Source organism: Cynocephalus volans, chromosome 8 (assembly GCF_027409185.1).
Source record: "Cynocephalus volans isolate mCynVol1 chromosome 8, mCynVol1.pri, whole genome shotgun sequence".
NCBI lineage: Eukaryota > Metazoa > Chordata > Mammalia > Dermoptera > Cynocephalidae > Cynocephalus > Cynocephalus volans.
In genome coordinates this window covers 77,530,758-77,556,099 of record NC_084467.1, presented here as the reverse complement: position 1 = coordinate 77,556,099, position 25,342 = coordinate 77,530,758, and the positions used below count along the sequence as shown (strand labels likewise).

The window sequence follows — 25,342 nt, the reverse complement described above, 5'->3', positions numbered from 1 at the left end:
CTCTTCCTGAAAAGCAGCCTTGGACTGTGGAGGGCTCAAGGAGAGACTCCAAAGAAGAGATGGCTTTGACTAATTTGACTCACCAGGGATGTAAGCCCATAAGAGGTATGCAGAGTTGGAAAAAATATTCTGATTAAACATTTGTGAGTTTTCTTTTTTCAGAAAGTTTGGCATAAGGAAATAAAAGGGAGAAATCAAAAAGATATGCCTAAGGAGAAAGTATCAATGATGACATAAAAATTCAACTGACACAATTCCAGTTTGTTGTATAGAATGTTGGGGACATCTGCTGATATAATAAACAGCTAATGGTTCTTGCTTTTGTATCATCACCCTGTTTGGTGTAACTGTGGCCCCTGATGAGTTCCCAAAGAATATCAAGGTGTGAATACAAATTGCCAATCTTGTAAAATCAGTTTGACAATCAAATAAAGCAAATTCCTGACTTGTCTTTCTTTCATACAATGCAAAGAACACAAATGCCATTGAGCTTGTTTCAGAATAAAGATGAAGAAATTGTCAGTCATTAGGTGCAGCAGTAGCAAATGAAAACAATGAGAGGCCATTTATTACCAATTTCAATTCAGTTTTATTTGTGGATACGAATGCTGTGTTTCTCTATTTCTTGTCTTCCTCCTCCTCCTCCTCCTGTGAAAACAAAAATGAAGACAAAGATAGTCATAACACCTAATGTTAGAGGGAGAAAAAAGCGCGTGCATCCATGAGAGTACTAAGAAAAGGCAACAAGTTTATATTTGTGGAACCAGTAATCTTTCTGATTACTGTGAGAAAGGGCGGACATACAAGTGAAAAACAGCATGCTTCTTGGTGAGGATTTGACTCTGGCTTTGAACCCCACAGCTGATAAGCACAAGCTTGGAGACCAGTTTTCATGCAGGAAGAACAACTCCATTACTTTTACCTTAAATCACTTTTTGGATGAACTTGGGTAAATTTCTTACCCTCTCTGAACACATATATTTTTAAAAATCTGTATGACTGGGATAATAAACCCAATCCCTAGAATTGTTATGCATATGAAATATTGTGTCAAATACCTAGTACATTTTTAAGCATATGGTCTGTGTTCAATACACAAAAATTAATATTGCTATTATTATTGTTTTTATATATAGTAGCCACTCCTACAATTATATAATTCTCAGTCTCCCTCAAAAGCTCAAAACATGTTAGTACATTAATATTATTAACCTCAATGCATAGATTGAGAAATGGGCAAAAAATATGCAAAACACTTATCCTAAGCCACAGAGTTAAGCAAGAAAATTACAGGTGTTCATATTCCTTGCTGTGTAATTTTCCCACTGAGATCCACTTTATTTTCTACATGATGATGACTTTTAGGGGAATGCCTCAGAGCTCTGAGATTGTTCAACTCACTGGAGTGGCACCATCAAAATGGCTTGATAATGTTAGCACATCTGTCCTTGTACCACGTAGGAGAGTCTCTTGGCTCTTCCTCTGTCTGTGGTTTCAGGGCTATCCAAGTCCAGCAAAGAGAACAGTAAATAGACCACCTTTTGGGATGATGCTAATGATGATTGTCTCACAGGAGACAAGTGTCTCTTCCTTAGAAAACCCAATTTCTTGAACTCTCTCAGTCTTTCCTGGTTTGACTTTGGATTGTTAGCCCTTTGCTCCCTGAAGCTGTGTCTGACTCCCTGTGCCTTTGAAGTATGAAACTCCCAGTGTAACATCTGCATTGACCCTGGTTCCTGTTTCACAGATGTGCATTCCACAGAACATTTATCTTGCACTTATCCAGATGACCAACTTCAGCCTTAAAACTGGGAGCTGGTTTTTCCAGCTAACCTTTGCAAATTCAGGGGGAAAAAAATAGAACCATGTAGCTCTTGAATGTTACTTCTCTCCAGGGAAGAAGGAAGTATATACCTTGATATTCTTGCTGCACCATCTCCCCTACCTCCCCCATCCCCTCTGCTGCTATTGGTATTATTAATACATAGCTTACCTGGAATTTTACAGGCATGTTGAATTCATTGTTACCTCCAGAATAGAGCAAAGTACACTATGGACAATTTAAAACCATATTCAGTTGCCTTACTTTGACCAAAGAACTCAACTTTCTTTTTTTTAATTTTTAGCTTATTAAACCATTGCAGAAGTATCGCTGTGGATTAAACCTGACAGGTCTAAGCACATAGTATAACTGTGTGATAAACACACATGTGTACTACCCTCCCTACACACACACACACACACACACACACACACACACACATTGCCATCAGCATGTTGGATTCATGGCATTTGAAATTTTTCTTTCTCTAGAGAATGGCAGAACATTTGCATGAAATATCAGTTCACATTTTGTGAAATTTGACAAATTACTCATAAATCTCTCCCCCTTAACCTGTTCTTGAAATGTCCCCAAAAGTTCTGAGATGGCCTTAGTGATACATCTTACACTCTTGTTAAGTATTTTGTTGACATCAATAGGAATTTTACTCACATAAGAAGCCCTGTATCAGGCCCCCAGACATGTGAAGCAGACAAAAAAATTCTAAAGGTGCCAGATAATAAGAAGTGTCACATAAATGTCCACCCCAAGAGCAAACATCCCTGGGTATCCATTAGCTGAAATAAACAGAGCACATTTGGCAGTGTGGTGTTTGACATGGATTTACAAAGCAATTTGCCAAATATTTTTTTCTTTTTCTGTATGAAATATCAGTGAAAGAAAAAAGAGGGTGCTGGTGGTCCCAGTATTGGATAATCGTACTGTGTAATATTGTATAATGAAAATGGGTCATCTGATATTCAAGGTATGTATAGTACACAGAAGCAGCAATTTGGCAGGAGAATTGACACCTCTTTCACCAATCTTCTAGGCACTGGCTTAGACAAAGCCAGTCCTGTGACTTATGGCCCCATTCTAGAGTAAATAACCTTTGTTGACTGCCATATATAAAGGAATAAGCATTTCTTCTAAGAGAAATTTAATTTAGCACAGTATAAAAACATCCTCTCCTTGGAATACATCTTGTAAACTAGGACATTAAAACTGTCTAAAACCTATTAATTCATTATCTCTTGATTGGTCTTTAAAAAAAACTGTTTAAAATCAATGTCCTTTTATTCTTGTCTTAGCATTTAATTTCATTTGCATATGACTAAGGCTGTTTCTTTTTGGAAAATTTAATTTGCCAGAGTTTGGCCCCAACACAGAAAGAATGGCATCCTCTGAGATAGGGCTGACAGCAACGGCAAGTAGCAGTGCAAGGAAATTTGATCTATATACTTTTCAAACTTCTCAGATGCGATCACTGACATTTGGCCTGATGAAGAAACCCTAGGGACTGGGAAAACACAAAGCATGCTACTGTACTTTCATGCAAAATGTCTTATAATCTGTCTTTATCTTTCATGGCTGCAGTCGTCTGGATAAATTAGACCAAATTGGGCTAAACACTGTCCTTGGCTACACTCACGTATCTGTTTTCAAAAGCTAATAGGAGCTGTGTGTGCACATCCAAGGATAGAATTTGGCCCCTTTAGTCTTTGCACAAACAGTTACTTTAGTTGAGATGATTATTTCTGACTGACTGTTTTATAAGCAGTGCTTTTGCCCAGTTTAAATCTCTTCTCACTTTATTCTTCATAGTCAAGACATTTATGCATATGGAAACGTGTAACTCAAAATCTTCAGCTTCTGGAAAAACAAAAATCTCCCCAATAAAACTTGTGATTATTGCAAATGAACTGGGAAAGAGGTAAAGCAAGTCATATAAATGGTGGCAAAACCAGAAGTAACACTGAGAAAAAGTGTTAACACTCATTAATGGTAACAGTCTGATTAAAACTTTTTCTGCACATTGATCTTTGGCTTTTCAAAAGAGAAATTTGTCATCAAATAATATTTTCAAGGAAAATACAGATCATCAAATATATCTATTTATTCAGATTCAAAAAAGCTAAATTAACCATCAATGCAACTTCTTCCTCTCCCCTCAAAAAGATTTTATAACCCACTATTTTCCAAAAGACAAACCTGTTGAAATAGAAGAGATCCAATCTGACAGAAAAGTTTTTATTAGAGGAAATTACAACCTTGGCTCATCTTTGAATTTCCTTCTAGAAAACAATGCATTCAAACAGGGCCTTAAGGTTTTGGAAGGGACTAAATCAATACGTGATATGAATAATGGGAAAGACACTCCAGAATCTTTTGACTTTTTGAAGCATTTACAAGGATTAGCTCATTTCCTTTGTGCTTGGAGAATTCTCCTTATTTATAGTTCCTTATTGCCCTTTCTCTGAAGATGATCAGTTTAAGAATGTATTTAAACATTGGAACGGAGACTTTCACAAGTTTATAACTACAAACCATATTCATGCCACTTTATCAATAATTGCAAGTTAAATATTTTCAGTTATTGCAGAGTTAATAATCCTTTATATAAAAACTTATGCAAAAATAATTCTACTGAGTTCATTGAGTGGTTGATAATTTGTCTAAAATAGTGGAATTTTTTACTATCTGCCAATGTGAGCAGATTCCAGGTATTTGAGACCCATCATATCTCTGCTTGAAACATCCTGAATACCAACTCCAAAAAACCTGACATTAATAAAACATTTAAGTTCCAACTTAAGCCCATAAAAGTCAAGAAATCCAGAGTTAAGGTCGACCCAGCTCACTTAACTCCGTTCTCCTGCATGCATGCATGGATGATGGGACAGCGGTTCGGGCTGTTGCTTAAATCAGTCTTCCTGCATAATCTGAAAATGTAATTGAATTAGTGTATAAAGTATTTACATACCCTGCGGTGGAGAGCCCCACACACTATATTATCCACATCCCCTCCCAGGGCCCTCATTTTAACTCCTCACTGCAGTGTTCCTGTGAGGCTTCCTCAAACATTCAGAAATTGGACTTGCAAATACAATTTCCCTTCTTTTATGAGGCTTCAAGATGAGTGATGCACACTCAGCTTTCCCAGTTGCCTTTCAGCTCCTGGCCAGACAGAGTTAGGTAACATTCTTCCTTTGGCTTAGCATCCTCAAGTTTTGCTAGGTATTAGGCAATGTCATTCTGTGGCTAAAGACTATTTTATGCTCTAATTCAACTAGATATGAGACAGTTTGCCATATTAATATGAAAATTAAGGACATCAGATTGAGTTTAGGAACATATAGTTACATAGGAAGTTTAAAGGCATAGAATTTGGCTTCAGGTAGACCCATGTTCCAATTGTGTCCCTGTTCTGCCACTTATGTTACTAAACCTTTCCAAAAACCATTTTTCCCTCCGTAAAATGGAGATAAAACTCCTTATGATCTTCAGAATTCAATGAGATTGTGAGGACTCAAAGAGATAATGTATATAAAGTGTTTGATATATAGTAAGCACTTAATAAATGATTGCTGTTATTATTAGCACTCGTTATGGTAGGAAATAGTAACATATTGCTTCAATTTACTACTTTTCCTTCACTTCTCAGAGTGTGAGATGGGGACCCCAACTAGAGTCTGAATGTTCAGAAATGTTAAAAATGAAGTTTAGTAATAACCATAAAAAGAATGCTCATCCTCAGCCATAGTTCAAGAAATGTACAATGATATTATTTTTCATGATGCAGATTGACAAAGATGAAAAAAATGGTCATATCCAGTGTCAGGTATGGGGATACAGGCTTTTTCATACACTACTACTAGTATAAACTCATATACCATTTTGAAAGGAAGTCTGGCAATGAGTATAAAAATTTAAGACATGCATCTTGTTTAACTCAGCAATTCTATTCCTAGAAATTTATTTTAAGGAAATAATCAGATAAGTGTTCAAGAATATTCATACGATTCTTACTGAAAAATTGGAAAGACCCTAAATGTTTATATGGGACAGCTAAAATAAATTATGGTGCAATCATACAATGGGACATAACAAAACCATTTAAAATGATTGAGTTTTACATGGATAATAGGTTCGATGAGTATTCATAAATTGTAGGGCAGACATATGAAATGGTTTCAATTTTTTTTTCCCCAGTAACTGTTACCATGGCTCTCTGTGGAGCCTTCCTTTCTTTCTGGGTCTCCTTAGCCATATCTCAGTTTTTTTGCAGAATTTTTCAGTCACTTTTGGTTATGTAAATAGTTTCATTCAGTTTATTGGGACCCAGGGCCAGATTCATGAGCATGTAATCTATGTAGTTGCAAAGAGCCCTGCTCTCAGAAGGGCCCTGTGCTTGGTTTAATGCTTGGCTGTTGCTGTCCTGAAATTATTAAGAATTTTATCTTTGATCTTGTGTTTGTGAGCGTAGTCAGATGGAACAATGGAGTGTGCGCATGAGCAGAGAAGATACATGCAATATGCAGGTCTGTGCTCTTTGCTGCCCCATTTTCACACAGTATTCTCAGTGCCCGTGAACGCAGGATCCCATGGACCCGTGGTGTGTGAGAGTTCAGTGAGACTAACAGCAAATACAAGGTAAGGGAGTTCCAGTTACGACTGAGCAAATGGGGTACCTGACAGCCCCAAGGGGCCACTCTGTCTGCTCAAATCAGAATGTGCTTTGGATGCAGAAAGAAAGCAATGACATTCTAAGAAATGTGAATGGCCAAGAAACCCTATCAAGTTCTTTCATATTTGTTTTACTTCAGTGTATCCACCAACCACTTATGCTGAAAATGATGACATAGTAAAGGGAAGGAAAGGCAACACATAATTACTTTTCCTTTAAGTCTTACCTTACTCTTTAGCAAGCTGAAGGTAGAAAGTGTCATAGAAGAGGCATGTACCAACAGGTGAAATTAAAAGAGTTGAGTTAGTGTCCACTGTTCTGCTAAGAATGAAATATGTATGCATATATGAGCTATGAAATATAAATTGTGTGATTCCATATATGAGTTAATAGCTTTATATTTGTATTTAAAACTGATATTGAACACTGTAAAGATGAATGCTAAAATTCATGCTAATAATTCAAATTAAAATATTTTTTCGAGTGATATTATATAGCAAAACAAACAAACAAAAAACCAACCAACAAAAACAAAAAACCACCATCACAAGTTGAAGGAGAGACTGCAGAAGAAAAGAGCTTTCTATTTTAGTACCATTAGCACTTTTTTTTTTTTTTTTTTTACTGCTTTTTGAACAAGGAGCCCCATATTTTCCTTTTGCACTGAATCCCACAAATTATGTACCTGGCCATGATCCCAATAGTGAAAGAAACAAATATCTTGGGGTATTTGTTGCTTTTGCTTATCAACATTCATTCACGCTTCTGTTAATAGTCCCTGATTTTCTGGAGGCACCCCCCTCAGTCCATTGTTTAGGAAGGAGTTGGCTTGACAGCTGGCTGCATAGATACATATAAGACACAAGTCTGGTCAGTCAGAATATTTCATTTCCTTGGCCATATTGATTGGTTTGGGGATCAACATTTGAGCCATGATTGGTTTATGCAAATCATAAGTCTTGTATCAGAGTTAGCAGGAAGAGATTCTCTGCCTTTCGTTGGTGGAATTCAACCTGAGGAGATGTGAGCCTGGAGCTGCTAGAGGACACCATGTGGAGCCTGACTAATATACCAACATGGAGAATGGTAAAGGTGAGAGATGGATAGAAACGAAGTTTTAGTGATATTATTTGAATCTGGATCAATCTATGCCTGAAGCTAGCTACATGTATACTTGGAGTCATTAGTTATATGAGAGCTTTTATGCTCAAGGTAGTTTAAGTTAGATTTTGTCACGTGCAACAGAAAAGAATTCTGATACAGAATGCACAATATGCTTTCATTAATGTTTGTGTGGAATAGAGATCTCTAAAGATGTATACCAAACTGGTAATAGTGGATATCCCAATCAGGGAAGATAATGACAAGGCCTTTATTAACAATTTTGTACTATTTTCTAGTGTTAAAATTTTGTAGAGCAGGTGTTTATTACTTTAAAACTAGCAAAAGCAATAAAGGTGTTTCTATCTTGGGGGAAAAAATCAGTGATGCTTGATCTTTTAAAAATTTACTGTGGTAAAAAACATGTAACATGAAATTTAGCATCTTATCCATTTTTAAATGTATAGTTCATTAGTGTTAAGTATATTCACATCGTTGTGAACAGTATGATGCTGAATCTTAATATAATAACTTTGTACATAAAGGCAGAGGTCTGCAAGTAGATGCTTACTAAAATTATTCCGTAATGGGAGCTGGTGTTCCCATGCCAACTTCTCTACAGAATGACGTGGGCATGCAGAGCAGCCACAGGGTCATAACACAAGCCTGTAACCAGCAATTTCACTGGCTGGTGCCATGTAATTATACCGCAGAAAACAGCAAATAGAAGAAGATTAATGAGTCTGGCCTTACTAACCACCTACAGGTGAAAAATTTAATTCTCAAGTAGGCAATCTTTTGTCTTATTGTGTTCTAATGCATGTATGTATGAATACAAGGAGAAAATTTGGGTTCAAAGCAGTATCAAACATGGGGCATTCAGAAGGCAGAAAGGAGTAAAATCAGCCTCAGCATAGAGCAACTTTATGGAAAGTATTCGAAGATTCCTGCAGAACATATTTTCACCAGCCCGGCATCCTGCTTGATGAAATTTCTGTACCATTTTCTTGAAGATATCTATTGTCAGTATTTTACGCATATCATTGAGCTTAGGGTTCAAGCAGACACCAGCAGCATCAGGAGGGGTGGGTGCAAGGACCCCATCACCTCAGCATTCTGCCGACAGCTGTATCAGGTCAGACTGGGAGCCCTGTGGGCTGTTCTCTGCACAGGACCCTGTATCCTTGCTAACCCTTCTGTCCATGATCTCAGCCCTCCTTCCCTTCCCTGCCTAGATACCTCTCTTACCCCCAGCACAGAACACACATAGACACCCTTTCCAATCAGTTTGTTTAATCCAGGAAAATCTGTTTTCAATGTTCTCATGATGAAGATTTAAATGGATTGTTTCAGTCTGATGTTTTCTGATGTATATGTATGAAAGCAAAACTGTTATCATTCATTTATATTCAATAGATCAGGTGATTTCTTGGAAACTTGCTTTGACAGGGTGAAAATCAGAGGACACTGGCTGAGATTTAGAGGACAGGGAGAAGAAGGAGGAGACTCCCACGAGGGAGCAGGAATGAAAGAAGGGAGGGGCTGGGACTCTGGGACGGAACCTTGGCTACTGCACCCTTTCACTAGTGCTGACCTCTGGGATCAGTGTGGGTTGTCACAGTGCTTGGAGGGCCAAACACTACATAGTTATCTCTGAAATGTGTTTGTTGCTGTTGTTAAAGTGGTATGGTCATCAAGCAAGATGTTCAAATGGAACAAAAGAGAACCCAGTGAAAAATAATTCCTCCTCTCACCCCTGCCCCTCCTCTTCTGTCCCTAGAGGACACCACTGCTGGCTTGTGCAACCTTCTGGATAGCCTGTGCCCATTCCAGTACCACGTGCGGTTCTTCCATCCCAGCACCCCTGTGTGATTCTTCACTTTGGTTTTTACGTTATCTTTGACCTGTTAAATAAGACCTTGAACTGCAATTAGAATATGACACTCAGTTCTGCATTTTAGCATTCTTTCCTTAAGCAAAGTAATGAGCAAGGAAGCATTTGTGGGAATCTGAAAGCCTTCACTCTGGGCACATGATTAACTCCTGCACCTGTTTTTTCACACCTTGCATTGCATAAAGCCAAGCAGGTGACTGGAACATCCTCTTTTTCTGCAGCATGCAGTATTTCCAATTCACTGCAAAACAAAGTTCAAACTGCTAAAAAAATCTAGTTTTTAATTACCTTGAGATACAAGTTGCAAGGAGGCAGCCTGACAGTTGTCATTAATGGGATCAATAAGCTGTGAAGACATGTGGCCAGATATGTCTCATCATTAATATACAGTGTGATCAGATGCCACCATAATTGTTATTATTACAGGATCAAAAAGCTTTGCAGTAACAGAAAAAGCAAGTACCTTTGTTCAAAAGGTCAGCCAAAAAAACAAACTGATCTCATCAATAAAGCAGGGGTGCAAAGAGAGATGGGTATTTATAAGGAATTCTTATAAAAATCAAGTAAGCAAAGACCTTTACAGTAATGTTCACATTTAAATGAGGAGATGGGCTAATGAGGTCCTAGTGGATTACTGTAGATTAAATTAAATATTGAAATAAATAATTGTAATATTATTCTAATGTCTGTAATTAAAACAGTCTAGCAATATAAATGGGCTTTCTCAAATACTCCGTGTATTTAACTAAATTTTCATGATTGGTGTTTTATAAATTTAAGTAATGGGACACACGTAACTCTAAAGTAACTAAAGAAATAAGTTTTTACATAAAACAATATCAATACATTTTCTTTTAAAATAGTGTGTGTCTGCACACACTCCGCACACTTTGCCCACAGTTAATCAGGAAAGGGCTTTCAAAAGGATCTTTTTCTTGCTGTAGTGTCAGATCTTAAAATAAGATTTAAGGGCTGCAAACTCTGATTGAGTGGGACTGAGATGTGATTTCTAGTAGTACCGCTTACCAGAGCATGGAGAACAGAAAATGCTGTTTCTGTGTGTCAGAGGTTAGACATTTCTGGACAGACATATTTTAATTCAGTCTTTTCTTTTGAAATCAAATAGATGCTGTAGCTACCTTGAGATGTGTAGTTGCTTATTATAGTTAATGGATTGTTCATCCTCTCTGTCCTTGAGATAATCCTTAGTATGTGCATAAAACTGAGATCATGTTGCCCATAAAAACCAATCAGCCTGGAGTTGGTCCACAAGGTGTTGAACATTCACGAGAGCAGATGGGAACTATTATGTTTAATAAAGAGTTAGAGGATTAGGTGGTACAAAACAAGCTAAGAGGAAGGGATAATTTCATTTCAGGTCAACCTCTGAGACTTTTTTTGTACCCAAAGACAGATTAAAATGATCCCAGAGCTCGGACTTTTGGCCACTTTCCCCCCAGTGCTGGCCCTGCATGCACTGGCAGCTTTTGACTCTGCCGGCGTCTTCACCTGAATCTGTAAATAACTCAAAAGACAGTTTCTCAGGTTTATGAAGATGTATGAAGTGAGTCATTCACAAATGAATATACATATGAGGAAATGACAGAATTTTGCTAAATATGTTTATATTTGAACAACTGATACATCTGAGTGTGATTTAGAAAGGGATGTGCCTAAGTTTATATAAATGACAGTTTAAAAGATAACTGTCACAATGTTTACTGATGAAGCTTTTATTTATCTTAACGTTGAGAAGTTAAATGAAAAATGGATTGTGGATTATAGCCTAAGCAGTTTTGAGCCTGAATTTAATATAACAACTTGTGGCAAATGGAGGTAGGAGGGAGGATGAGCCAACTAGCCAAGAATCCTCTGCAAAGGTGAGGTTGTGAGGCCTTTCTTTGATAGCTTAAGGTCAACCTCCTTTAATTTTCTTCATGTTGGATTAAACAATTAAATGTAGGCTGGGGAGGTAGCTCGAAGTAGTTGCTTGTGACTTGCTGGTCTGGGTTCTGGCCTTCCTTCTGAAGGGTCAGGGGTTCAAGTTGTAGCATGGACCTTGGAGAGTGTCCTAGTGTGTGTGGCCTTGCTGAGGAGCTGGAACGTTCAGGGCGCATTGCTGCTCCTGCTTCGCCTTTTGAGCTGGGACCTGGCTTGTGCTCTTTGCTATCCTGCTTAGTTTACTGTACACGTGGAGAAACACTTCTCATTTTAGCTTCTTGCAGTCTCAACTATAATAGCCTGGAGGAAGTTGCCAAACAAATGTAACCTCTTTTGTTGGCCCAGCTATTCTACCTGTGTTTGCAGCGGGGCTGGCTATTTGGCAGTGCACTTAAACTCTGTGGAAATGTGCTTAGGGAGGTGTTAAACTGAATTGGGGAATATTTCAAACCATTCCTTAAATAATAGAATTGAAATGTTGTGCTGCTGAGGTGGCCTGGGATGGAAACTTCTGAGTGAAAAGTTAGATCCTGGTTTTTCTTGAAGATATAATGGAGCCCTGGGGTATGTGGTTTTCAGGCTTTCTCTATTTGTTAATTTTGGAAATGGACTTTTTACAGTTTTACTTCCCTTTTGTGTTACATCTTTGGTGTGCTTCTACACGCAACTCTGGATAGAAAACTCTGGGTTGTTCTTTTTACCTTGATCCTAGTCGATAGGCGCAGAGGTGAAGCAACAATGGATATGGCCATTAAGAACTGTCAATGAGCATATTAGTTTTATAGGGTAATCTGTGTCCCTGACACATTACCAGACATAAAAGAGTAGGGTACTGGGCAAAAGGTCTTGAAGACTGTCAGACATTCACAAGCCCTGGTTCTCGATCGAGATGTGTAGAAAGAAAAAGGTCTAGAGTTTAAAGCAAAGAAGTGTAACTTTTAGAGGAAGATAAGTACACAAATTCCCTGAAGGGGTAATTTAGATTTACTATCCAAATGTTTCTTTAAGGTCTCAGAAAGTTTGTCTTAGTTATGAAGGCAAATATCTCACAAGAAAGGCACCACGACTTGTGATCTTTGAAAGTCCACAGAGATTCAAAAAGGAGTCCAAGCTTTAGGATTGCCAGGCCCAGGTAAAATATAATGACCTTAATTAATCTTGCAGCAAGAAATATCTTTATTGTTATAGAACAATGCTTATCAAATACTGAACATTCATGTACCATGTTCATGGTATTTGCCATGACTAAGTACCCACAGTGCTATCAGTATTTTTCTTTGGATTGATTTAGCATGAGGTGTCTGGGTATTAGGCCTAAGAGGGCAGCTTGTAATGAAGACATGGGGACATTTCTCACTTTGGTCTGGGGCTAACTTGACTTGAGTCATTTTATTCAAGATCAACAAGGGGAGTTGCTGTCTTGGGGGACCTGCACCTGAGTCTGGAAATTGGGTTGTTACTTATGAAGCAATAATACTCCCTTGCAAGTACACTGGGAAAAAAATGTTTTATGTACTTGATCGACTATGGACTAGCTGCTCCAGTTCAGTCTCCCATGCTATATTTCCAGGAAGACCAAACTCTACATTTCTATATACCAATACCAGGGGCTGCTCATTTTGTGGAACCCTCACTCCATAACCTGAAATAATTTTAAACTATCACCACCCTCCTAGTTTTTTCTTTTGCTTTTTCTTTTTTACTGCTTAAACCAAAAGCTATTGTTCAGTTTAATTTCCTAGCACCTAGTGTCAAAGGCTTTGTAATACTGGCATTTGGTATCAGGACTATAGCCTTCTAATCATTAGATTAGCATCTCAGAAATGGAAAGTATTTTTTCTACATAGTCCAGCTTCCAACAGCCCAGTGTGGGAATTCCCTTTACAGCAACCTGATAGTCCTATAGACTATTGAGCACTCACAGTGACAGTGCATTTTCTAATTCTGAAGCCAGTCTATCCTGTCTCAGTGACTCTAATTATTAGAATGCTTTTTCTTAGAGAAAACTCACATCTGCCTCCCTGTCCCTTCAACCTTTTGCCTCAGTTTTCTTCTCTGGAGCTACTAATATTTATATATTTTCTTTTAAGTTAGAATCAAAATATTAAAGAGAGTTTTCTTTTTCTCGCTACATTTTCTCTTTTCCAGGCAAAACTTACGTCACTCATTCATTCAAAAAATGTTTACTAAGTAGCTATAATGACAAACACTGGGATAGATGTGGTGGGTGATGTAAAGGCGATTTGGAAACTATTTTTCACTGACTTTGCCTACAGAACTGACAACTCACTGACCACCTTCCTCTGGATGAAGAATCGCATCATTTGTTTCTAGACTGAGAGCTCTTTGAGAGGAGAGACATGAGTATCCTCATAGCCTGCTATTAGACAAATAAGTGGATGCTCAATAAATGCTTTCTGACTTTTCTACATTCCTCCAAAAATGAGGCTACTTGACCCGATCATAATATTATTCCATTGGTGAGCACAGTGGAGGCATTATAACACTTGACCTGACATGGGCTCATGAGACCTCAGTGCACACGGACTGCTATAGATTCTGCCCAACAACCTTGAGAGGTAGATATTGTTATGTTCAGTTTTTAGATCAAAAAACAGAGGGAGACAAGAGAAATTAATTCAAGTCACAGTTGTGACTTGGGCCTTTTTCTAATATGGACTGTAGCTCCTGGTAATCCACTATTTCTAATTTTGTACCTGAGTTTTTGATCCTGATGTAGAACTATACCTTTATGCTTACTGAATTATGTCTTGTTAGTTTTGTACTGTACTTCTAGCCTGTTGAGTCCTTCTGGAATCTTAATATAGTTATTTTATCATTGCAGCTACTCCTTTCAGTATGTGTACTTGTTACTAATATGCTAAGCTTATTTTTTATATAATTTACTGATGAGAAATGCTGATGATCCAAAGGCAGAGAGCTGAGAAAACCTACTCTGGGATGCCATTGATCTGCTCATCAACACTATTTTGGGTAACTTGCTCAACTATTCTACCATTTAGTCTTCATTTTTATCTCTTGACAATAACATAAAACATATCTTAAGATAACATGAAAAACTTTGTGAAATTAAAGCATATTTTATTTTAAATCAGGTCTTTTCCTATTTGGTTATATTGTCTTCCACGTAATAAACATACAACACCTCATTTTTTTTTTTCAAACCCAGAGGATATGATTTGGTCCATATTATATTTTAATCTATGTACTAATGAATAGTGTTTCTGAAAAGCTATATTTACATATGTAACTTTTATCATCTATTTCCATCTTGTCATATTTTCCTTTTTCTTCCTGCCTCAATATATCTCTATGTACTATTTGTTTTAAAATATGGAGGGAAATGTGTGTTTAAGAGAAAATGAAAACCTTGATGCAAAGTATATTTTCTCAACATAAACACTTACTCATTTCAATGTATACATGCAAAACTTTGAAAGCCTGATTAGAAAAATGTATGAAGCAACTCTATCATGTGGAGGATGTTACTTAGCAGCTGAATTACAGGATTTGCCTCTTTTTCTCTGGCCTTGGGCAATCTAGTCTAATTACAGTAACTTGCCTTTCATTCTGTTTACTGTTTTTCAGCTATGCATGAAAAAAGTTAATCAAAAAATAAATCGAAGTCCCATAGATTTCTCAGCTGTTGTATAGCCTGTCTTTGTGGATGAACTCCAAAATGTTACCTTCGAAGCCTCATTAGATGTACTGTACGTATTGGTCTTTGCTTCTTTTAAAGAAAAAGAAGATTCCTTCACTTTAAAAATTTTTCAAAATTAGAAAATGAAAAGAAAAATTTTTTTTCCTATCTTCATTTATTCCTTGCCTGTAATTGTTGGGAGGTTTTGTAACCATAGAGGACACTAGTCCAACAATCTCAGAGATAGGTAATATCTCTCTTTAGAGCAGATAGAGCAGGGCAATTTACCACCCCTCCTTGTCCTCTACGGTGCTTTGGAAGGGCATGGTGTTAAGAGAATTGCTGATTCTTGGCCTGTCCTCTATCTGACTCCCTTGCCTTAACTGTAGACCCAAATGCCAATTACTAAAACCTACCATGGCTGTGGTTTTGTGCACGTTTTTCATGAAGGGCTAAGATGTTTTCCTAGTTCATTTCAAGTCCCCTTTGTAGGTACACTACTGCAAACCAAAAACAATGTGACAAAGTTTGTGCCTTTAATAAATATCATTAATTAACCCTGATAAAAATCACAGAACCATTTATTGTTCTTTGGGAGAAAGAAGAAAAGGTATAGGAGAGGGATGGGAGATGGAAAGGATTTTTAAGAGCCCTGAAATTGTTTTGAAGGGTTGGTGGCAGTGGTGGTGTGTTGATGGAGCACAGAAACTGCATGTTATCAATGCAAGTTTGCATCATTTTTAGCTGAGCCTGTCAGACAAAAGGAGATTACTGGAGAGTACATGTTGATTGCTCCTCTGACCTGAACAACCCCATGTTTCTCGGTTGTTTAAAGAGAGTGGTGTTGAGAAACAACATATGGTTCTTCCTCTCCATGCAGAGCAATGAAATTTGGAAATATGTGCTGAAAGAGAAACATTTTTCTATGGCAATTTGTCTCCAAGAAAAGACTGCTTCCTGGGATAGTGATAATGGTTGCTAAAACCTCATTGAGAAAAATAATTCAATCGTTTGCATTTGGGTTTAGATTATGCTGCAGCTGGTTCAGCCAAGTGGCAAAGGACAATTAACCTGCTTTAGAGAGAGGTATTGAGCTTAGGAATCACGTGGACATAGCTTTCCTTTAATGATACTTTGATATGATAAGCGAGTCGTATGGAGTTTTAGAGTACTATGTACTATTTACATGACACAGCATTGTAAGTCTCAGAAGTTTTTTGTTTGTTTTTTGTTTTAAAGCTATTTAAACTTATTTTCATAAAAACCTGAAACATATGGAAAATATATTAGAGTCCATTGAGGAAATCTGCAAATGCTTTGTCAATAACACAACGTGACCAAAGTTGCACACACTTAGATTTTCTGTAAACAAATGAAAGTCTGTTACTTCAAGGCATAAACATGGAACACTCCTATTTTAAATTCCTAGGTGAGACAAATCTGGTATTCCAAATTTCAGCCAGCAGCTGACTCAGCAACTGGGAAGCCAGTTTACCAAAAGTTCCAGTTTGATTGTTTAAAGGTCATATATAGGACATACAAAATAATCACACATGTCAGACCTCAGAGAACAACCAAAAGTATGGAGTGAGAGACAGAGTCTGGAGCTGTTAAGCAGCTGTCAAAAGGGGCATATTTTAAAACTCAGATCCAGTGAATTTCCTGTTGCTCCAGTGAGGTCTCTTGCTTTATTATTGTGAAACTTTTGGCCACATGAAATGAGGACAATGCTAATTACAAAATCAGCAGTGTGGTGTTATGAAAAGATCACTAACTCAAGAAATCAGGAGACCTGAGTCCTACTCCCAGCTAACAATCATTAAACACTATCTTCATTTCTGAGCAATTACTACCTTTATGTCAGGTTTCTCTGCATACATTTTCTCTAGCCTGCACTATAATGAAGCAGGAAAGATATTATTGTCCCATGTTCAAGCTGAAGAAACAATTTTAGAGAGATTAAGTAACTTTACCAAGGTCAACAAGTTAGTAAATAGCAAAATTAAAATCCAAACTCCAGACTGTCTTCTGAGGCGCCATCTCTGTGGAACGCTCCATATTTTTTCCTGTATCGGCTGTTTGTCTTTCCTGGAATGTCCTCCTTGCTCATCTCAGTATGTGTAGCTTTTAGTCATTCTTAAAGGCTGACTCAAGTCTTACATTCTTAGGGGACCTCCAGGAGGGGCACTCCCACCCGCCAAGTATCTCCCCAGTGTAACTTCACAGCCCTTCCTACCACACCACTCATTTGGCACCTGCTTACATGTCTGGCATGATCTCCATGGCTTTTGGCACTTTCCTTCTACTGTGAATGGTATTGTGAGTGTGGACTCCCCCCGATTTATAAATTTGAGAGACATTTGGAAATGAAAAAGCTAAAGTATAGAAATGTACCATGTATCCTACCATCCCAAATGAACAAAATTTACCATTTAAAAGATATTGGCTTCATTGGGCTGGCTGGTTAGCTCAGTTGGTTAGAATGCAGCCTTGTAACACCAAGGTCACAGGTTCAGATCTTTGAACAGGCCAACCATCCCCCCAAAACCCCAACTGGCTTCAAATATTTTTCTTTAAGTAAAGAAATAGTGCCTGTATTAGTCCATTTTGTGTTGCTATAACAGAATACCTGAGACTGGGTGATTTATAAAGAAAAATGACATTTATTGCTTAGTTTGTGAGGCTGGGAAGTCCAAAATCCATCTGGTGGTGGTGACAGTGACCCAGGGGTCTCACACTGCAAGATGGTGGAAGCAGAGAGAGCAAGAGAAAGACAGACTCTTCTCTTCTATTAAAGCCCTCAGAACCACGCCCCTGACCACCATTTTTAATTCATTCACTATTGCATGGTCCTACAATCCAATCACCCCTTCAAGGCTCCACCTCTCAATTACCATAATAGGATTTCCCACCCTCTTAACAGTCACAGTGGGGGCTAAGTTTCTAATACACAAAACTTGGGGGACACAATTCAAGTTTCACTGAGTTTTGGGGGGACATAATTCAATCCACTACAGTGCCTTACTGATCAAACTGAAGACCACTTTATACACCTTCCAATCCCATTCACCTCTTGCCTCTTCAGGGGCAACCACTAATCTGAATTTGGTGCCTAATCTTCAAATCTATGTTTTTTATTTTTTGTTACATAGTCTTGTATTTGTAAGCTATATGTAATGCTATTTTTTAAAAAGAGCATAGTGTAATTATTGCATGTATATTTTGAAAACTCGCTTTTTTTGCTCAGTATTTTTTAAAATGAGTCATGTTGATGCATTTAAATCTAATTTATTCATTTAAATCTCTGTGTTGTGCCATTTCATGAACATAAATGTTTATTTATCTAGTCCTCTTTTACAAGTTCTTATCAAAACTTTTTCAGTGTATGGGTTTCCCCTTTACTATTAGAGACTAAATTCTCTGATTGAAAGACTGTGGATTATGCTTTGTGCTTAGCACTGTGCCTGCAATTCAATAGGCATTCAATAAATACATGTTGAACAAATTGATGAAAATATCTCAGGGAAGTGAAGGTCGCCAACTTCAAAAGGTTAACATGATTAGAAACAAGAAAAAGGTGACTTCAAGGATGTTAGCTGAAATGACATTTTTTTCTTGGGTTTATGGAGATGGTAAAGTACAGTAATAGAAAGCTATTTGAAGTGATTCTGAAATGAGCATGGTCAAGCTAGCAAAAGTTTTCATCATGCTAATAAATTTTGTAAAAGACTAGTAACAGAAACTATAAAATAATTGATTAAACTATGAGCAAAAATACTTATGAATGTGCTTAAGTGCATTTGGCAGGACGGTACCAATTACAGTACAGCACAAATTCTATACCCACTTCTAACCAGGCCATCTCCATGATTCACCTTGGAGAAATCTAATTACCCTTGAATATTTGACCTTCAATGTATCAACATAAACATTTTCTCACATGGCTTCATGGAGATATGGGAGCTGTGTTTGACAGAGATAACAATTTTCTTTGGAAATGTTAAGGGCCATGTCCTACTTTCTTAGTTTGATATCTTCCTTTCTGACTTATTTGCACTTTTTGTTACTTTTTGAGTGTTGTCCAGATGGAACTTATCTAATAATGGAGAGAGAGGTGTGAGGTCAGGAGGTAGTGGTTGTTGCAAGGTAGAAATGAGTTTACACTTGTGAAACCTTAGAATAATGTCTGGCTCATAGTTAGAGCTCAATAACTGTTAGATTTTACTCTTCTCTTTCACACTTCTTATAGCAGAAATAGGAGGTAGTTATTTTCAAGGTTTTATTGTAAATAACTCAGGATGGATCCAGAGCTCTTCCTTATGTCTCTCCAGCCCAAGGATTTGTCCTGAGGATTCTGGTGGATGAAGGTCAAGATTGCCACAATGGAGAGAAGTGAACTCCAAAGATCATCTATCCACCAGGAACATCAAATGATAAAGAAGAGGCAGTAGGATCAGCCATTAATTGGATAATTGGAGAAGGCTGTATTAAGCTTATTATTTCCTATGCAGCTTCTCATGATGTTGGTTGTAATATGATAGCTACAGGACCATTCTGACCTATTCATTCATTCACTCATTGACTTATTTAACAAATATGAAATACTTACAAGGTGCCTGGGACAGTTCTAGGTACTTGGGATACATCAATGAATAAACAAAAAGATTTATGCCTTCCTGTGGCTTATATTCTGGCATGGAGAGAAAGAAAATAAGCAACAAATATTACAAGTAAATTATATAGAGCATTGGAAGGTGATAACTGTCATGGAAAATGAAAAGGTAAATCAGAAGTGCCTGGGAGGCAGTTTTCAGTATTAAATAGTATGGTCAGGGTGGGGATTCACTGAAAAGATGAGAACTGAGCGAAGACTTGAAGGAGGTGAGGGAAGTAGTCATGCAAATATCTGCAGGCAGAAGCAGAGCTAGCACCAAAGCTATGCCCTTCATATCTGAAGTAAGGAGGCCTGTGTAACTGGAGTGGAGTGAGCAAAGTGGAGAGTAGGAGGTGAAACCGGAGTGGTTATGGAGGGCCAGACCATGTAAGGCCTTGTATGCTGTTGTGAAGACTTTGGCAATCCATTGGAGAGTTTGTGTTTTAAGAAGACCCCTCTGACCTCTGTGTTGAGAACAGATTCTAAGAGGGCAAGGATAGAAACAAAGGAAGCTATTGCAGCTCTCCAGGAGAGAGAAGATAATGGCTCATAGCAGGAGGGTGGCATTAGAGGTGAAAAGTGATTGGATTCTGATACATTTTTAATTTAAAGCCCATATCCTAATGGATTAGATGTGGGGTATGAGAGAAATAAAGGGGCCAAGGAATACCCCAAAGATTTTTTTTTGGTAGAAATCTGAAAAGATGGAACTTCTGTCAGCTGAACTAGTTGGATTAAGTTTGGGCAAGAACATTAGGTATTCTTTTTTAAGAATCTGTTAGCCATCTGGCTGTACCAGTGTGGAGTTCAGGAAACAGGTCTTGGCTAGAGGTACAAATTTAGGAAGCCATGGAGTTGGATAAGATCACCAAGGAAGTGAGTTCAGATACAGAAAAGGACCAAAAACTCAGTGCTGGGGTCCTCCAACACTAATGCATGAAGAGGAGGAACCAGTAAAGAAAGCTGAGAAGGAGGGACCAGTGAGGTAGATAGAGAAGTGGGTGAATCATAGATGTCAAATGAAGAAAGTGTGGAGAATCAAATATTTCAAATGCTGATGACAGGTCAGATAAGATGAGGAATGACAATTGACGACTGGGTTTAACTCTGTGAAAGTCATTTGAGATCTTGAGAGCAATTTCATAGCACATGTGGTCATAAAAACCTGCTTGGAGTAGGTAAAGAGAGAGTGGAAGAAGATGAATTGGAGACAACAAATGGACTAGTAGGCAAGTCTAGTCTTCTAAGTGGAATGTGAGCACCTCTCTTCTCAAATATTCCTCCATTCCCACCAATGTGCCAAAGATACCAAAGTTAGAATTTCCTTACTTCCCTTTAGGAGAGCCCCCAAGTTCAACCATTAAAAATGTAAATATCATGGAATGGATATCTCAAAGTTATCAAGATAGTTGTATGGATTCATCTTGTTTGCACTGAATTCCGGGGGTGGCAATGAAATTGTAGAATTTCAGAGCCATAAGGGATCTTAGACAGGACACAGCCCAACCCCTATTATTGGAGGTGTGTGTGTGTGTGTGTGTGTGTGTGTGTGTGTGTATGTAGGAAAGTAAGTGACTTGCTCAAGATCACTTAATTGATGGATGACAGCAGTGACACTAGAATCCAGAGCTTCTATTCTCATGACTGTTCTGCTGCACAATATTTTCTCTTGGATATGATTCAATGTGTATGTAGGACAAGTGAAGATTTGAGGGGATACTAAGTAAATGTCTGTTAAGTAAATAAATGAATAAATGAATGAACTAATAGATGAGCAAAGGCAAGACAAGATTTGAAATATGGGAAAACCAGTTAAGGGCCTTTAAAGCCTATCAGTTTGGAGATTTGCTCTGAGATGCAAGGAGAGAAGAAAGCCAGGAAGAGAAATTATAGTAGTTAAGGGAACGATAAGTGAGAACTGTGGACTGCCATGTGAGTGCTTTCTACCTTGATAACAACGCTAGTGGTGTTTAAAATGTTTTAAAGTAAATGCAAACTGTTAATGATGGTGAACAAAGGGACAGAAGATGGAGAAGCTCTTTCCTAACAAGAATTGGAATGATAACTTTTAAAAAAATTCTCGCTGACAACATGAGAAAACTACTGACTTGGCGGCAGCAGGTTTACAACTCCCTGAAAATAACCAGGTACGAGAAGTTTCAACCTGCTGGAACTCTTATTTGTTTGAGTGACTCCTGGAACAAAAGAAAGCTGTGCATGATTGTTTAGGAAAGAATAAGATAAACAAAGCATATGTTTTCTAACATCTACTGATTGTAATCTGATAGTCGTGTTATATTGGTCTCTGCTCATTTTAGGGTTATGTGACAAAGATGACTTTAGTGGTTCAAGTTCAGCACATAAATAAGTGATGTGAAGACTCCATTTTAATGTATGCCTCTCAATTTTTCATACGTACTTGCTGCTTTTCTTTTGGAAAGGAAAATGCACATTACTTGTTCTCTTGGAAACAGTCCATCCTTTTTACGCTTTTCCTTTCTCTTTTGAAAGATCCCCCTCACACCACATAAATAGAAATGTCTCTGAGATTCATTTGATTTCATGGATGGCAGAGTACTCATTTCAAATAACTTTGGGAGAACCAGATAAAATAGCTACACTATACTGCATTACCTGATTTAGTGCTGGGGACTGTTAGGGGACTGGATGGCTGTGGGAAATTGTAATGGGAAACTCAAGTTGGCTTTCACTTTAAGTTCAGCACTTTGAATCCAATGGAGATGGGGGTAGTCAAAAGTTATAACTATCTGATTTGACTGTTCACTGTTCCAAGTGAAATAAGTGAGTTGCCTCTGTTTTGCTGGTAGTAAGGAAAATATTCCATCAACTTGGTGCTAAATGGCAGTTCTTGAGCAGTGTCTGCAGAGAAGTGGCTGGAAGAGGTGACTTGTTCTTTCTTCCTTGTAGCCATTACTTTGTCAGGTGAAGGCATATTGGAGAAGCAATTGGGGGAATCTTGCACCTCTGTTTATCAGGCTGTATCTATTCTTGGGAGAAAAAGAAGCCATGTATTTCCAAAGCTGTCAATCTGGTACCCCCAGCCACTACTAAAAGCCACTTCAATTTATTTCTTCAGTTCTTTACACTTTGCAGAGTGTTTATTGTAAAGATGTATTAACCAGTAAGGTGCCTTTAAGATAAATTGCACTCAACTTGGGGAAGAGATAGCAACTTTTGCAAAGGCACCAATGGTGGTTTAAGTAGAAGGAAAAAAAGTAATAGTGCTTAACACTGCTGAAAGCATCATTATTTCTATCTCAAGCATTCTTTTTATTTCTCTTAGCAAGCAGTTTTCATTTCTTGTTTACTCTTCTTCTCACTAGTTCCCTTCCCTTTGTATTTAACTTTGTTTCTGCTTATTCACTCCTGCTTTGCCTTTATTTTTTATTTTTATTTTTTTATTCCTGCTCCCCTGATCTTTCCCACCCACAAGGAAGAAGCAGGCATTCATATAATAATATTGGATCTATCTCCCTGTCTGTGTAAAATCATAGCCAGAGCAGGTTAGCATTCCCAGAGCAAGAACATAACCCTTAATCTTACTAGCTAGGATTAGTTGATTTCCCCTGGCTTCAAGCTGTTTGTTTACATAGAGTTCCAATGGAACTGAGTAGGGCCAGTTTCCCTTGGCAGCCAACCCTAAGCTTGAGGCTGAGAGGAAAATGATATTTAGTCCCTTTTCCTTTGCAAACACAAGAATTATTCATTTGAAGTCTTATTATTAAAGTTTAAATGGGCTCTTAACAATATTCTAGGCACAGATGGTATTCTGAGGCCTGACTGAGTCATGGCTCTGGCCTAGAGAGTTGCTAATATAGGAAATTCAGGGATGAGAATCACTGAGAAAGTATGGCCATTCCTTAAGAACTATGGATAATGTGGTCAATAACCAATTTCTCTTTTTGTCAAGTGGAACAATGTAAAATTAGAAAAATAATTCTCGAGTGCTTTGGCAAATCATTTTAAGTCTCTCACTTTAATAATGAAGGATAGATTAAAAGATGACACGAACACGTCCAGGTACCTTTAGCAGTTGAATGCTGAGCAGTAATTATACATTAACTTGGAATTGCCAAACTGGAACATAGACTTGTTTCTTGTTTATGTGGGTAATCTGAGGTTTATTTGAAATTCTGAAGCATTTTGCAAATTATTGGGAAAGGGCTACATGTACAAAAGCAGAGGAAAACCTAAACTTGGGACATTGTTTAGGTTTTTCTTTATTTAGATTTTCTTTAGATTCTTAGGGAAATTCTGGAGAATTTTGTTTTTACTGTTAATTTTTTCTTCCTCATGTCATTGAATGTGCATAAAGCTTGGAAAATTACCAAGGACTTATATGACATAGTCATGACATTCAAGTCTTTTCACTGTCATCCTTTAGGACTCCAAAACACCATCTGGTAGAGATTAGTTTCTTTAATGCCCCTTGAACAACTCTCAACCCAGGAGTTTAGCCCACCTGCTTAGAACCTTTTCCTAACTTTGCTTCACAGATTGACATCTTCTAGTACTGTGCTTTTGGTCTCTGTTCAATACTTGTTTTCTCCAGTTGCTCCAAAGTTTATATTCTCTAGATTGACATTTTGCAGTCATTTACATCCTAGTTCAAGGCCCACTTTCCTCAGTTATTCCAACTCTCTGCTCTCTTTTTAGGAATAATTATAGCATTTAATGTTTATGTCATTAATAAATAAAATCTGTATGTCCTTCACATTTTTACTGAAAAGTTTCACATTCTACCATAAAATAAACTCCCAAAGGCTGAAATGTCTTATAAAGTATCTATGAGAAACCCCACCCCACACTCAGCCTACCATAAATTTTGGTTTCATATTAATTTGGTGGTTAAAGAATATTTAATGAATAAATAGATAAACTGGATACCATTTTGTGCTACAATATGCCTTTCTTCTACATTTCTCCTATTTTTTTAGATTTGGCTCTTTTCTCTTTCTCTCTCTCCTCTTTCCAATCCATGATATTAATTTTTGACCTTTTATTGAGATTGGAGTAAGAATTCAAACCACATGGGAAGAAACGTATTCAACATCTTTTATTCATTAATATAACATTTTCTGCTCTGGATTTTAAAAGCTTCAGTGAGTAAATGTAAAGTCTATCAAAAAAAATCAAGAAATCAAAGACCATTTAAGTGAACCTGCTGTGATTTAGGAATAAAAAAACTGCTCATCTTTGCTTACTGGTACTGAGGTGAGGAAAAGGAATAGGAAAAGCTATGAGAAATTACTTGGTCTAGTGGAAGGAACACAAGCTTTAGAAGATAGTAGGAGAAAGTGAATCACATTTGAGTATCTATAATATTCAAGTCACCATATTGGGTATTTTTTATCAACACAACCCTATGCAGGAGGTGCAATTAGTCCTATTTACAGTAGTAAAATTGAGGCTAATAGAGTTTAAATACTTTGTCTAGGGTCACACAGCTAATAAGTAGCAGGACTGAAATTTACAGCTTAGTTTCACCCCCAAAACCCATGCTCATTTTATTCTATTGTAGTCACGACTATATCATAATTTCTATGGGAATCATGGGGACA

The 25,342-nt window shown here is 37.5% G+C and overlaps 1 protein-coding gene across 1 annotated transcript in view; it reads right to left on the bottom strand.

Annotated features, from left to right (window-relative positions):
• Positions 1-572: 572 nt before the first annotated feature.
• Positions 573-25,342, bottom strand: part of LOC134384197 (uncharacterized) — a 94,858-nt gene continuing 70,088 nt past the window's right edge. The window contains exon 5 of the mRNA XM_063105789.1: positions 573-648. Within this exon, the coding sequence (XP_062961859.1) occupies positions 590-648 (59 nt within the window). The 3' untranslated portion in view covers positions 573-589. The remainder of the gene's footprint in view (positions 649-25,342) is intronic.